Source organism: Gracilinanus agilis, chromosome 2 (genome assembly GCF_016433145.1).
Source record: "Gracilinanus agilis isolate LMUSP501 chromosome 2, AgileGrace, whole genome shotgun sequence".
Lineage (NCBI taxonomy): Eukaryota > Metazoa > Chordata > Mammalia > Didelphimorphia > Didelphidae > Gracilinanus > Gracilinanus agilis.
In genome coordinates this window covers 528,365,442-528,382,028 of record NC_058131.1, presented here as the reverse complement: position 1 = coordinate 528,382,028, position 16,587 = coordinate 528,365,442, and the positions used below count along the sequence as shown (strand labels likewise).

The 16,587-nt window shown below is 36.1% G+C and overlaps 1 protein-coding gene across 1 annotated transcript; it reads right to left on the bottom strand.

Moving 5' to 3' along the window:
- Positions 1-318: 318 nt before the first annotated feature.
- On the bottom strand, positions 319-14,599 carry EXD1 (exonuclease 3'-5' domain containing 1). Its single transcript, XM_044662198.1, has 11 exons — positions 14,467-14,599; positions 10,852-10,920; positions 7,934-7,988; positions 6,977-7,110; positions 6,286-6,344; positions 4,908-4,994; positions 3,482-3,586; positions 3,297-3,377; positions 2,274-2,417; positions 1,574-1,765; positions 319-866 (listed from the first exon to the last, which is right to left on the bottom strand). The coding sequence occupies exons 1-11, from the start codon at positions 14,597-14,599 to the stop codon at positions 351-353; spliced, it is 1,575 nt and encodes a 524-aa protein (XP_044518133.1). The 3' UTR covers positions 319-350.
- Between the last annotated feature and the right edge of the window lie 1,988 nt (positions 14,600-16,587).

Sequence of the window (16,587 nt, the reverse complement as noted above, 5' to 3'; positions counted from 1 at the left end):
AAAAACTAAGGAGTAGGAAGCAAGGAAGAATGAAGAGAGAAAAATATCACCTAAGAGTTGTTAATTACGTACACTGGGGAAAAGAAAGTCTGTCTTCATTTGCAAAACTAGGAAGATGGTAAACTCTGGCTAGTAGAAAGACTAACCCCAGATCCACTGCTGAGGTGAGAGCCAGTTTCCAGGTTTGCAGAGCAGCCACTTACAAGAAGGTTTCATACATGGATTTATCAGGCTTCTCTTAAAGTGGGACAAGGAAACTACAGATCTCTCTAAAAGCTGAAAGGAATCTCTTGGAAGGATCAGTATCCTACAGAAGTGAAAGATATAGTCATTTTGTTTTTTTTACATTCTCAATCATCTTCCTTTCCCCCCATCAATAGCAGCTCAATTTTCTCTTGCAAGGACAGGCTAGATGGAGTCTGTTTTGGTGTATCAGTTTGTTCCTTCCGGGTTCCTTTGATATCCTTTGACCCCTTCAGGCCAAAACAACTGGGCCCAGCCTTAGTGGCAGAGTCACCCGTTTCTGGCTCCTCTGAGGAAGATGAATGTTGATGTTTCATCCTCACCTGTTTAGTGTCATATTTTGCTTCTTGTTTTTGCAAAGACCTATCTTCCTGAGCCTGCTGAGGTTTGAGATAGCCTAAATCCAAAGCTTTGGGAAGCATGGTTCCTTCAAAGGGCAGAGAACCTCTAGAGCTCTTTGGCTTCCCTTCCTCCTCCACTGCCTTTTCCTTGGGATAGATGAGCTGGGATCTAATTAGAAGCCCCTCTGCATTTGTCTCATAATCTTTCATGGCCCGTTCTCTTCGAAGTCTCTGGAAGTCCATCAGCTGACGCAACTCCTCTGGCAGCTCCATGCATGATGGCTAAGGAGAGAGAGTGAAACATTCCTGCTTGGTCAAAACTCTTGAATACTTGAAATCATCTACTTGTAAGCAATTGCCTCTCTTAAATGATGTTAACACAGTGTCCTCTGGTGGTACCATCTAGTAATGAGGATGGAAAAAATTAATAGATTCATCCAAAAATTAAGATAAGAGCTGGTATGGTATGAGTATGTATGTATATGGTATAGTATATGGTAGCAAATAATTCCAGGATGTGGCCTCAATGAGAGTATTTGTCCCCCATGCAATGCCATCAATATAAAGGTTGCTATAGCCAGTAGGGAACAGCTCAATGTAATGATAAGAATACTGGCCATGGAGGCAGGAAACTGATGCTCAATTTCTGGTGCTGACTCTTACTGTGTGATAAAGGACCAGTCTTTTATTCTCTCTCTTAATTTCCTCTTCTGAAAATGGAGATAATATTTGCACTACAAGTCTCACAAGATTATTGTAAGGAAAGAACTGGGGTTAAGTGACTTGCCCGGGTTCACAAAGCTAGGAAATGTCTGAGGCCAGATTTGAACCCAGATCATCCTGACTCCAGGCCAAGCACTCTGTAAATTAAAGTGCTCTATAAATGCTGATTTAGTAAACCTCTCATGTAGTCGGTCCCACTGTTTTCCTTAAAAAATGAAGACTACTAAGGTCTTTTGTCATCTATTCATAAGCAAAACTGTGCCTACCTCTGTGCCTCCTAATAGATCTCCAGACCCTTCCCGATAGGTATTTAAGTATGCATCCACCAAGGTAGTCAGGTCAGACATCATCTCATCCAGAAGTAACAAACGAAGGGGCAGCAAGTATGTTGTCTCCAGGGCTAGCACTTTCAGTAAGGAAGGTGGAAGAGGTCGAACAAACCATATTTCAGGATTCTCCTATAGCCACCAAAACAATGTCTTGAATTATAAGCAAATATTTAGGGCTAATATCTTACTTTTGTCCATGTTTCCTTTTCTAAACAGGGTAGCAGTTTTATAATTTATTAGTCTATGCTTCTTTGATAATTTTGTCAACAATTTCTGAATATCTGCTTATAGGGAAGTATACCATACTTTGTGTCCTCAAATTTCTTAAGAGGAGAGACTTCTTCACTCAGAGCTGGGCCCAGGAAAGATAACTAAATAAACCAGACTTATTAGCAGTAGACTTCCCCACTAGCTGAAGAAATGATCAGAGAACACCTCTTCAGAAATTCAATAAGACTGGTCTTAGCAAGATTACAAATAAATCTTTTCCCAAGTAGGAAAATTAAGGATTTGTATCATTCACACTTTCAGCTTACATTTAGCCTCTTCCCTATATAATAGGCTGATCACCTAGTTCAGCAAATACTGGAAAAAGCAGTACCATCCAGAATATTCTATTAAAGCCTTTATTAATCACCTGAACCATCTTTTGCTTGTCATCTAGGAAGGAGACACATTTAGGGGACATTTTAAGGTGTCGAATTAAACTCTCCTGCAAGGTGCTGATGCAATGTGGAAGAAAGCCACCTGTTTCCATGGAAAACTGAAGGACATCAGCCACCTGTTATATTAAAAAAACAAAAATAAAAAAAATCCAAAAGTATTTGTGCAGTGTGGAAACATTGTAAAACAGAATTACAAAAACACAGTAATGGAGTTAATGGTTATGTGAGCTGGTGCAAATCATTTATCCTCTTTGGGCCTCAGTTTTATCATCTGTAAAATGGCAAGTTCTGACTAGTTGGATACTATAAGGTCCCTTCCAGCTCCAAGTGTATGATCCTAATTTTATTCCATCACGGCATAGCTGGTCTATACCTTGTATTCATGTAATACTCTCTCCAAAAACTATCTAGGTCACGCATGGGCTGAGGAGGACATGATTGGGGATGTTGACTCAAAACTACCACACCAATGCAACTAACAACAATTTGGAAATAGGTCTTGAACAAGGACACATGTTAAAACCAGTGGAAATGTGCATCGGCTATGGGTGGGGGGAGAGCGGGGGGTGAAGGGGAAAGTAGGAGCATGAATCATGTAACCATGTTAAAAATGAATATTAATAAATGATTAAAAAATTTTTAAAAACTATCTAGGTCACAATTATCTTTGCCTAATACTTCTTGTTCTTCCGCTGTTTTCTATGGATACAAAACAACAAAAACCACATATTCCAATATACTTCTATATGCCAGAGGAGGTATACAGTGAAATAGGGGCAAGAGTAATGAACTGAAGAATACAAAGGCCTGTACTGGGGTTCTGGATCTGACACTTACTATGAGGGTAATCTCAGGCAAATAAATTCCCCTGCTGGGCCCGAGTCTTACCTGTGCAATAAGGACAGTGCGAGTACACTGGTTACCTCCTAGGGTGGTGGAAAAATGTTTTGTATATGATAACACTACATAAAGCCAGCTAGTATTACTGTACACACCTGAGTATCAAAAACATTTGAAAGAACAATTCCATACTGGTGAGAAAGGCAGTCAGAGAGCCAACGGCAATCATGAATGACCTGAAGAACCAGAAAACAAAGTGATTAGGACCCAATTGCCACTACAAATATTTTCAGAATCCTTATCTTCATTCTACATTATCAGGAGTGGTACTTCTACTCACCTTCAAAATCTTTCTATCTTCTAACACCATCTGAAGTCCATTATTGAAAGCTCGACTTCCCAGAAGAAAAATGTCAAATAAGTAAACTCGACTACTTGTTGCCACCTATTAAAAAAACCATCCAGGCACACAGACCCCAATAATGAGAGAAGTTGTGGAGGAAAGCTTTCAAGGATTAAATAATGGGGAGATTGTGGTAAATTGTTTGACATCCATGCTTTTGTGCTATGGAATATGTTTATAAAGATTTTCAGGGGGCAGCTAGGTGGCTAAGTGATTTGAGAATCAGGTCTAGACATGGGTAGTCTTGGGTTCAAATTTGGCCTCAAGACATGTCTAGCTGTGTGACGCTGGGTAAGTCACTTAAACCCCATTGCCTAGCCCTTATCTCTCTTTTCTGCCTTGGAATATGCAACACTGATTCTAAGACAGAAGGTAAGGTTTAAAAAAAAAAAGAATTTTCAAAGTAGGTTTATAATTACGAGTCAAGAACCACAAAGAATCCACCAAAAATATGTGCTCTTTTCAAAGTAGAGAGAATTATAGTGCCTATATACATAATCTTTTCTCTGTAAAGATTCAAATCCCATCTATATTTTGACTACTTTCAATAGTATTTGATTTAGATTTATATTTAAAGATTTAGAAATAATGAAGAACAGTATATAATTTCCACTAAATATTAACCATATGCCAATGTGATCAAAGCATTATGCTAGATATCTATTCCATAAAGTTTCACGAGATAAAAACTCTATGCACATACTTACACTTTAAATGGGCAACAAAAATTAGACAAATCTCATGTCAGCTTATATTTCTCTGAAGTAGATAGGTAAAAAAGAGGTAAGATAGTAACCAGTTTGGAATCTGGAATTATACCTAAAAAGTTTAAAAACTGTGGATATGTTGGCTCAGGATGCTCACTATTAGGTTTATTTCCTAGGGTGGTTGGTAAAAAAGGTAAAGAACCTATATGTTGTAAGATATTTCTAGCAGCTCTTTTTGTGGTGGTAAAGAACTAGAGCCTGAAGAAAAGCCCATCACCTGGGGAATGGCTGAACAAGTTATGGCATATGATTGCGATAAAATACTACTGTACCATAAAAAGCAAGTGGGTTAATTAAAAAACAAACATGGGAAAAACCTACATGAAAGTGAAATGAACAGAATCAAGAGAACATTATATACAGCAACAGAAATATTGTCTGAAGAATGACTTGTGTGTGTCCACTTCCAGAGGTCTGATGAATATAAATAAGCAAGACACAGTTCTATATATACATATCTTTTTGTCAAATGATGCTTTTACAAGAACAAGGAGGGGGGAAATACCTAGGAATTTTAATATAACACATAAATTAACAAGTTAATTTTTAAAAAAGAAGTGAGATGGCAAGCAGTTTGAAAGAAATCTTTTCTTTACCTGCAGCCAACAGAGTTTGCCATGACGACATAAATTAACTCCTTCAGCTGCAATGCTCAGGACACTCTGTTTCTTGATATGTAGCATCTAATAATAATCAAAAGAAAACACTTCCTAGAAACTCACAGGCTAACCAAGGAAGCATGGGGACATTGGCAGGACACAGAGAAACTTCATATTAAATAAACATTCACATTTTGATAAGTCTGCTCTTTTATAAAATTTGCTTTACCAAACATGCACTTATTTCCTTTACTAGTAAACTCAGCAAAGAAACCCTAAACTAGGAAATGAGCCACAATTATAGGTCAGGATGAAAAGGAACATAATATAGAACAGCTCCTGCTACCACAAATGCTATAGCTGTTTTTGCAGAAAAATTGCAAGATTCATCAACATAAAATTCTACAATGCTGTTACTTCTCTCTGTAGAGGGCATTTCTTTGTTCCAAGGGACCAAAATGCTCTACATGAAGGTAATATGATGCTGTGGAGAGAGAACTGGGAAATGGAGTGAGAGCACTGGAAGTCTAAGCCTAGATTCTGCCATTTATTCTCTGGGAGATGGACAAGTCACTTATAGTCTCTCAACAATTTTCTAACCTATAAAATAGATGGAGGAAGAGAAGGCAGCAAGATGATTTCTGAAAGTCTCTTCTAGCTCTGAATATATTATGATAGTAATGAAAGGGCACCTAGCTGGCTCAGTAGGTAGACAGCCAGGTCCGGAGCTGGGAGAACCAGGCTTCAAATCTAGCTTCAAACACTTCCTAACTGTGTGATCCCGAGCAAGTTATTTAACCCCAATTGCCAAGTCCTTGCCACTTTTCTGCCTTAGAAGTAATACTGAATATTGATTCTAAGACAGACACTAAGGGTTTTTTAAAATAGTAACAATAATAGTAAAGAAAAGGACAGAATCTAAAACATCTTATTAATAATTGAAGACAACAGAATTGAAAACAGACAAATTTTTTTTTAGAAAATTTTTCCATGGTTACATGATTCATGTTCTTTCTCTCCCCTCCACCCCCACCCCCACCCATAGCTGACATGCATTTCCACTGGGTTTTACATGTTTGGTCAAATTTCTTCAAGTCTAGTATGCTACAGATAGGACTCATATTTCAGGTCTCAGGGGTTGGACCTCTAAGATCCTTTCCAATGATAAGATTCTATGAATTTCAGGTTCCTTTTACTAATCATTAAACCAAAATGACTTCTTTGACACTTAAATTTTCTCAAATTAACAAATTCTTGAGAAAATCAGAGCTAACCAATGGAAAAAAAAGTCTAAAATATTGCAAAATTTTGACTGGTAATGTTAACAATCTATAGGTCATAGAAGAGACGACAGTGGATTTTAAGTAATACTTACAGCAGAACCAAACTTTTGTTGAAACTGATTAACTACTGTGTACATCACATCTTCTTCTTCTGCATGACAAGGATAGTATTACAGACAAATATCTCAACAATGGAATTTTAGCCATATTCACGAATCCTCCCATTTTGCAAATCAAATGCCTAAAGAATCTTCATTACTATTTACCAAAGTCTATCTATTATCACCACATCTGTATTTTGAACACAGACAGAGAAAACAGGATAAAAGTGAGTTCATGGTATGTGCTAGTTCACTTTTCCCTCTCCTATTTCAATCATGGTTTCATCCTGATAAAGAAGTCTAAAAAATCCTCTCTGGTTCTGGTCCCAACAACGTTAACTTCACAATATTTTTTCACAGCAACAGAAAATAATCTAATCTTAAACAAATTTGGAAACTACATTATTAATTTTTTAAAATTCCATATCTTGGACAAATGGCTATCCCATCCATCCTCCACTATTTGTAGTATATAGTTAGCCTATTTTCAATACTGTGTTATTTTATTATGTAGCTTCCCAGAGGAAATGATGCAAGTTAAACTTTTTTAGGTGTTACCTTGTTTTCATTGGGACAATCAACACAGGGTTAAATCCTAAAAAGTTTTAAGTCATAACAAACCTCATTATGAAAAATTCATAGTACCAGATTCTACCTTCCAGGCCCACCATCAATTAATTACCTGATGGACTGTATTTTAAGTCATTCAGCAAGGTGATAGTATGTGACTCAAGGGAAGAAGAAGCTGAATCATTTATACTCTGGTCTGCTTCTTTCACTTTGTCCATCCTTGTTCCTTCTGTATTTAGGCAATCCCTACATTAAGACAACACTCAGAGGTATTTATTCTTTACTGCTATTGACATATATAGATTTTGTCTTATCTCAATAGTATAACACTGCAGGCCCCTACAAGGATAATCCTGTACTTAGCAAACCTGGCATACAGTAGATGCTTAATAAATGCTTACTGACTCAGTGAACAGAGAACCAGGCTTAGAGATGGGGGGGTCCTGGGTTCAAGTCTAGCCTCAGGGGACATCTGGGTGGCTCAGTGGACTGAGAGGTAGGTTCAAATCTAGCCTCAGACACTTCCTAGCTGTGTGACCCTAGGCAAGTCACTCAACTCCCATTGCCAAGCCCTTACTGCTCTTCTGCCTTGGAACTAAATACACAGTATTGATTCTAAGACAGACAGTAAGGGTTTTAGAAAAATTCTAGTCTCACATCGTTCCTAGCTGTGTGACCCTGGCAAGTCACTTAACCCCAATTGCCTATCCCTTATCACTCTTCTGCTTTGGAAATGATACGTAAGACAAAACATAATAAATATATATAACATAAATATAATAATGAGAAATAAGTAATCTTTAAAAATGCTTCTTGACTGACTGAATTTAATTTTTTTAAAAAGACTTTGTTATTCCAGTTTAGCCTCTCTTAAGAAAAATTGCCTACAAATAGAAAAAACCGTCCCTATATCGTTTGTAATTTCTCTTACCATAGAACAACTTTTCAGAAAAGTTAAGGAAAAATTTGGCTGATAAAGAACAGGAAAAACTTTTTATCCTGACCAGAATTACGTTAATAAACATATTCCTGAAATACCATAATTACAAGAATGATTACTTCTCCATACCTGATAGAAGGTGGCTTTTCTCCTATTCCTTGCTCCATATCATCCAGCAGTTCCACTGGGGAAAAAAAAATCCATTTCCAACAGTTCTCCACCTAGAAACCATAGCAACCCCCTCTAAAACAGACCCCAATTTTCCAACCTACACAAGAAACACACATTGAGAAATATATTTAAAAGTTTTTTTGATGCCTTTTGCTTTTATATCACTTCTCCCTCTATAGACATTCCTTCTCTCTCCCCAATATATCCTTCCCTTCAAACAAAGATTTTTTTAAAAACTCAGAAAAATCAAGGGACATTTGTCTGTTATCATATATAACAGGCCACACCCATAGCCCTCAACTATACGATGAAGGGAAGGAGGTAGATTATTCTCTAGGCCAAAGCTGGTTATTATAAAGATAATGTTCAGTTTCATTTAAGAATCGCATATTTAAATATATTTATTGCCAAGTTAATTACCAGAAGGAAAGAACTAGTCACAATATAGTTGGCTCCTAATTTTCCATATAGTCCAAGAATCATTTGCTCCCTTTGATGCTATGTTCTTGGGCAGTTTTGCAGCTGCCCCAACAAGGGCTGGGATTACTTTGTCCTTTCCTCGTTCTGGCTCCTGTGTCCTGCCACTGAATTATAAGGCCCTTTCCCTTTATTTCCCTACTACATTTGCTAAGTTATCCTTCTGTCATATTACTTTTCTGTTATTTTAAGTTATCTATGGCAAGATTTCTCTCCATTAATATGAACCAATGAATCATCTCTATTGAAACTGATCTGCTAAAGCCAATGGCCTATTCTCAGTCTTCCTCTTTCCAATTCTTATTTTCTGAAGTTATACCAATTCCTCCTCCTAGATTATTTTTCTTCCCCTTGGTTTCATAACTTTGCTTTCTCCTTGTTCCCTCCAATCTATCTGATCATTTCTTCTGCCTTTCATTTATCATTCTGCTCTCACCTCTGAAACACAGGTGTCTCCTAGGGTTTTCTGCTCACTACATATTCTCACCTTTTAAGTGATCCACTCTCAAGGATCCACATAACTTTACTATCTCTCCTAAACTTCTGTCTTGTATCTTCAAATGCCTACTGGCCATATCAACCACTAGCACTTCAAATTCAGCGTCTTTCAAAATGAATTCTTTATTTCTCTACTCTTCTAAACTCTCCTGTTGGTAATACCAATAATCACTCAAGTTCAAAACCTTAGTCATCCTTGATTCTTCTTCCTCCCTTACCTCTCATATGTAATTGGTTGCCAAAACTTATGAATTCTAGTTCTACAACACCTCTTATCTCTCTCCCTTTTCTACACTCATACAACTTTTATCTCTTCTTCTTTCACCCTTGTCCCTGGTCAGGATAATTACAAAAGCCTATTAACTAGTCTTCCTACTCTCAGGTGCTCTCTTCCCTGATATATAATTGACAAAAAAAAAAAAAGTTCTTAAGCCACATATTTTTAAGGCCTAACCATGTTATTCTTCTAGTCATAAATGTTCGGTGAAAACTCTGATACTGCCTTTAAGAGAAAATGTAAAATTCTTAGGTTGGGAATTAAGACCCCATCACTATCTACCACAAATTACCTTCCTAGGCTGTTTATCTTCATTTGTATACTGTTTGGGGCAAAGACTACTTACTATTTCTCCAAACTCAACAGACTGCCTCCCACCTTTGTGTAGTCACATAGGTCATATCCTGCATAGTGGAATGCACTCCATCTCAGTTTTTTTTTTTTTTGGAATTCTTATCTTCCTTTAAAGCTCATCTCAGGCATCACCTCTTCTTGTGAAGCAGTGTCTAATCTAGACAGATGCAAATGTTCTCTTCCTCTTCAAATTTATCTTTGATCACTTTGCTATCTTTCCCAGTCTGGTATCATATTCAATCTGTGTACAATATTCAATTTCCTCCAGTAGAATGTAAATTCCTTGAGGGCAGGGCAGGTCTCATTTCTGCTTTTATTACCTATAGTACTAAGACACTTAATAAACTTTTGTTGAATTGAATTTAATAAACAAATGTACAGTGAGATATTATGGGTCAATATTTCAAAAAGTATGAAAAATGAGCAATATGGAAATACATATTACATGAATGTCTGAGTATAACCTACATGAGACTTTTCACTACCTGAGGTGGGGGAGGGTGGAGAGGGAGAAAAATCTAAAATTTAAAACATCAAAAACAATTGCCAAAAAGTGTTTCTACGTGTAACAGAAAATTTTTAAAAACAATTTTTTAAATATGAAAAGCTAAGTTAGAAATTCCAGTGACCTTATGAGAAGAAATACTATTTAATGGCATTTCCTTGGGGAATATGAAAACATTTCTTATTCTTTCTTTTACTTTTTCCATATTATTCATTTTTGTGAGTAATCTTATAAAACCAAAACCTCAAAACATAAACCCATATAAACAGGTGATTAATTATATGCTTTCATCTATATTCTGACTCCAACAGTTCTTTCTCTGGAAGTGGATAACATTCTTTGTTCTAAGTCCCTCAGAATTGTTTTAGATCTTTGTATTGCTGAGAGTATCTAAGTCTATCACATTTGATCATTCCACAATATTGAAGTTACTAGGTGTAATGTTCTCCTGGTTCTGCTTATTTCCCTCTGCATCTTTTCACATAGGTCTTTCTCAGCTCTTTCTGAAATCATCCTGTTAATTCCTTACAGCACAATAGTATTCTATCACCATCATATACCACAATTTGATCAGCATTTCTTTACTAATGGACATCCCTTCATTAATGTTTCTTTTTAAAATATATTACTAAAGAGCCTAAAAAAATAATTCTCATTATAATAAAATAAAGCAATTCTACCTCTTTATTCCAAATAATGGAAAACCAAAATTCAGTTTACCAACAGGGCGAATATCAGCCTTACTATTCAAGATAAAATACTCACCATTCACAATCTCATGGCCAAAAAACATCTTCACTCCTGGGACGCTTCGACCAGTCTCCAAATTCTTGACTATGTTTTTAAAAAATTATGTTAAAAGATATCATATATTAACAAGAATAATGCCCCAACTCGATACCTTGCATTTTAAAAAAGCTTAAAAACTTAAATTTAACATAAAAGTACTATCCTGTTATCTCCCAGAAAAATAAAAAGTTAAAAATGAAAATTAAGTTATGATAGCTCTGAAACAGAAGAAATGGTGATAGAATATACCAATAGGAACTAGACAGATTGGTAGTATTGCAAAAATTATAAGATCCTTTATTTTAGACTTGTTTCTAGGTCAAAAACTCCTTAAAGACAATAATCTGTGCTCAATTTACAATATTACCCCATTTTACTCTTTGCTAAGTTTGCACGGTGCAAAATGCCCTTTGGGTACACAAATATTAATTTTTATGAATAACTGTCAAGCCAAATCACAGGTCTGAAATGTGGATGGGTAAAAGGAAGAAACTTCAATATCAGTTCTAAAATATTTAATTTTTTTTTCAGGTGGAAGAGTAAATCATAACAAATAATATTAGCTGACACTGATAATTCCCTTCCTCTACCAATAACACATCTGGGTATAAACTTGAAAATTCAGACAAGAAGTCTGCCTCTATTTCAGACAAAAGGAGGCTTTAATCTTAGAACTGTCTTTCCTGATGTGGTAAATAATACAGGCAACTGCTTTGACAGTAGAGATTAGTTTTACAATAAGATTTTTAATTTGAATATAATTATATAGTTTTGTTTCTTTAAAACCCTTACTTTCCATCTTAGAATCAATATTGTATATTGGTTCCAAGGCAGAAAAGCAGTAAAGACTAGGCAGTGGGGATTAAGTGACTTGCCCAGGATCACATAGCTAGGAAGTATCTGATGTCAAATTTGAACCTAGGACCTCCCATCTCTCTGGGCCTAGCTCTCAAACTACTGAGTCACCAAGCTAAGCTGCCTCCTATATAGTTTTTAAAGTGATTTCACATCTATGATCCCAATCGAAGGCCTTAATAGCCATATAAGTTTATCATAAACTTCATGTTGCTAATTAGAAAAATAGGTCTCAAGAACATTAAATGATTTACCCAATGTCATACAAATATGGCCAACGTATTAAAATTCAGATCTTAAAATGCTAATTTCAAATCTCTCCCTACCATATTACCCTTCAGAGAAGAGGCATTTCTCCAGCTCAATAATAATAGTTGATATTTGTAAATTTTGTAAATATTCTGTATAAATAAATAAAAATTCTATTTCATATAGATTGAATAGTTCATATCTATGGATTAAACCTTAAGGTTCACAAAACACTGGTAAAACTAGTAAGGCCTCTTTATCTGAGTTTTGCTTTCCTAGGTTTCAGTTTTCCTCTGGTGGCCTGATAGGCTCTTCTGCTTCCACTTTTTTAGGGCTTATTTTATTTTCTGGTGAGGTAGAGGGAGGCTGTGGGGTGAGGAAGGAGTGAAGTGAGAGCAGATAGATGGGGGGAGTGTATGCTTTTATCCACATTTTTAGCCATTTGTGGTAGGTCTAGAACAGTGATTCCCAAAGTGGGTGCTACTGCCCCCTGGTGGGTGCTGCAGCGATCCAGGGAGGCGGTGATGGCCATAGGTGCATATCTTTCCTATTAATTGCTATTAAAATTAAAAAAAATTAATTTCCAGGGGACTAAGTAATATTTTTTCTGGAAAGGGGGCGGTAGACCAGAAAAGTTTGGGAACCACAGTGATTCCAGAAAAAATATTACTTAGCCCCCTAGAAATTAATTTTTTTTTAAATTTTAATAGCAATTAGTAGGAAAGATAAATGCACCTATGGCCATCATTGTCCCTCTGGATCACTGCAGCACCCACCAGGGGGCGGTAGTGCCCACTTTGGGAATCACTGGTGTAGAGGCATGGTAGGCAGACACCTCAATACAAGGCCCTCCTATTCAATATCTCCTTTTATAAAGGAGATACTGAGCCTCAGACCAGTTAAGTGATATAGCTAAGATCCCCAAGCTAAGAGTTAGGACCAGGATATAATCCCATGCTTTCTGACTATGAGTTGTGCTCCCCTATGCTTCTTGCAAATGGACCATATTCAAAAAATTAATTTGTAAATATACTTTGAAATCTGAATTCACTTTTTCACAAAAATCATGTTATAGCTAATCTGGAAATTAAAGCCTTATTTAACCCATAAATGGAGAAGAAATTAGCAAAGCACTCCAGTACCTTTGCCAAGAAAACTCCAAATGAGGTCATAAAGAGTCAAACATAACAAAAACAAATGAACAACAAACACAAAACACAGCAGAACCCATAACTAAATGTCATTAACCACACCATCCCTACAGGAACTTATGTTCCAAGTAGCAACTTATAACCCAAAATACTCAAGGACAGCCAAAAGGGGCTCTCCTTCCCCTCAACCAACTCTTCAAATTCAGCTTCCTCAGAGATAGTTTCCTAGTTATAGAAGCACCTTGGGGCAGGAAATCCCATAAAATAAGTGTTTACATAGTAAAATATATTCAGATGCAATAGGTATCTGAAAGCTGATTTCTAGAATATCTGTGACTTTCCCAGGAAGTGCCTTTCCTATATAATTTTTTTTTTTAAACCCTTAACTTCTGTGTATTGACTTATAGGTGGAAGAGTGGTAAGGGTAGGCAACAGGGGTCAAGTGACTTGCCCAGGGTCACACAGCTGGGAAGTGTCTGAGGCCGGATTTGAACCTAGGACCTCCCGTCTCTAGGCCTGGCTCTCAATCCACAGAGCTACCCAGCTGCCCCCCTATATAATTTTTGATAAGAGTGTTTCCTAAAAAATCAAGAAAAGTCTCATAGCAAACTAGTCAAAACGAGACTTAAGGGATTTAATATTATTTACCAAGTCGTTGCCTAGATTTGCCATTTGACTAGCTGTGTAAACTTGGCCAAATCAATATCTCTTCATCTTACATTTCTTATCTGTAAAAGATTGTAATCAAACTAAATAATTTCTAAGGTTGGGCAGCTAGGTGGCCCAGTGGACACAGAAGTAGGCTTGGAATCAGGAAGACTCATCTTCATGAGTTCAAATCTGGCCTCAGACACTAACTGTATGATCCTGAGCGAGTTGCTTAACCTTGTTTGCCACAGTTTCCTCATCTGTAAAATGAGCTGGAAAAGGAAATGACAAATCACTCTAATATCTTTGACAAGAAAACCCAAAAACAGAATCACAGAGAGTTGGACATGACTAAACAACACATTTCTAAGGTTTCCAAAGTTAAATTTTCATTCTGTGAATTTAATATTCTAGGCAAATGAAGTGTGTAAATTGAAATAAAATTTTCACTCTGATGGAACAAAGGAATATATAGCAAAAGGAAAGTCATATAAAGTTATAAAGAACTGTGCAAATCATTATATACTACAATGGTTCTGTGTTGGGAAAAAGACTTTTAACCTTCGAATTTCTCCCCAAATAGAAAATGCCTCGATTCCCAAATGATCATAATGGACCTATTTAAACCTTAATCATGGTTGACTTAAGAAAATAACAAGCAGGAGACTAAGAACAAACAGATTAAGACCTTTTTTCAAAACAATAATCTTGCTAGGGTCCACATGTTGAAGCACTCCCTGGAAGATGCCACAGACTAAAGTGATTTTCACCCTTCTCCCCAAAATCTGGTTTAAGAAATGGTAATCACTGCTGGGATCCATTCTGTCTGATACTAAAAACAAGTCTTCAAGCCTTCAGCTTCTTTAAATTTCTAAGCAGTTGATAATCAAAAAGAAAATGTGATAAGAGTGTTTTGCTATTGGCTTGTCCTTTTCTTATATCTGAAACAAAAAAAAATAAGAATTATAAATTTGCTACAGTTCTGCTAATTCATTTAACAAATACATTATGAAGTTCCTTTTGCATGCCTAAGAGCTACGCTAGGGACTTTCTCTGGAAGTACAGAGAGGTTCTTTGTAAGAAAAATAATAATCTGACATTTAAAAGTTATAACATTGTACAATACTTTTCAAAAAACTAAAAAAGTTATCTTTCAGCCTAATATAGTCAGGATTGCTTAAATAATGTTGAATGAGTTTTGACATTGAACACAGAACATTATATTCTATTCCAGCATACAACAGTCTCCAAATCCACGTCAAAACATATCACAAGCCCAACACAAAGCAAAAGTGCATAATCTCCAAGCAAATTATTTTTCCATTCCTTTTTTTTTCTACGTTAAATAGGTAAGATTTACAAATATGGAAAGAAAAAAGAAGCTGGGCAAAACTGATTCTAATAAAAACAAAACAAAAAAGCAGTTTCTTCCTATAACTCCCCCCACAATTTATTTGGTCTATTCCAAAACTTTCCTTTAATATGGCTAGAGCAAAAAAAGACAAATAATAAAAATAATAGGCTTTTACAATTATATATTTCATCATGCAAAAATCTACATGGAATAAGGATGTTATTAAGCTGGTGAACATAATTCAAACTCAACACCTTGAAAAAGTTACTGATGGGGTACAAAAACAAAAGATTAAATGTAAACACATACTTAATACTTTAAGGAGCCATAATGGTTTTGTTGAATATTCCCTCCACCAATAGAGTCTACAAACTCTTAGTCCTAAATAGGACATAAAGAGACTAAGTAGTCTCTTAAAAAAACAACAACAACAACAACAAAAAACCTTTTACCTTCTGTCTTAGTATAATTTCTAAGACAGAAGAGCAGCAAGGGCTAGGCAATTGGGGATAAGTGATTTGCCCAGGGCCATACAGCTGAGTGAGGCCATATGTGAAACCAAGTTCTCTGGAGTCCAAGACTAGTGCTCTATCCACTGTGTTCACACCAAGCTACCCTCTTAGTCATCTCTGACGATGCTGTAACTGAAAAATGAACCACTCTATTGCTTAACTTTCTCCTTAAAATGATAACCACATAATCTGGAGGCAAAGGTAGTACAACATTCCCAACTTGGTAGGGTCTTCTAGAACTTTTTTTCCAGCCTTAAAAACCTCCATGTTAGCAGTGATATACAACATAGTACTAAGGGGGAAAAAAAACGGCAGCCCATTTTCTCCTACTATCTAGGCCAAAAGGTAAATAATTCTAAATATACACAAAACTCCTATTAGTTACCTTCTCAAAATGGTTTAAAGAATGTCTCTTAAGTTTTCTATGCAAATATAGTACTTCTAAAAACAAGGGAAAAATAAAAATATGGTTAGAGAATAAAAATAATCCTATAGTCTGATGGATTTACTAGTAAAAAGTAAACAAACCTTAGGAAATATCAACAAAGCTAAACTAAATAGAAAGCTACAATCCCAAATAATCATGATTGAATAGGCTAAGGACTGGGAAAACAGATCATAGGATTGAGATTTTAAATATGAAGATGATGGATACAATCTAATCATTTTATGGATGAAAAATTGGAGATTTACCAGTAATGAAGAAAGCTTAAAACGAAATGTCTCCCTTTTCTAAGGCTACCATAATTTTCCTAGCCAACCATCAAAATCTGCAATGCAAAAAAAAGGGAAATCCCTTGGTTTCTTCAGAGGCCAACATGTTATTTAAGGGTGTTTCATCATTTAAGAGGGTGGGGGCGCCAAAAATGGCATAGACAACTCTGGGAGATAAGGTTTTTAAGTCCTCCTACATAGAGCTAGCATTTCATTATTTCATCAGTGA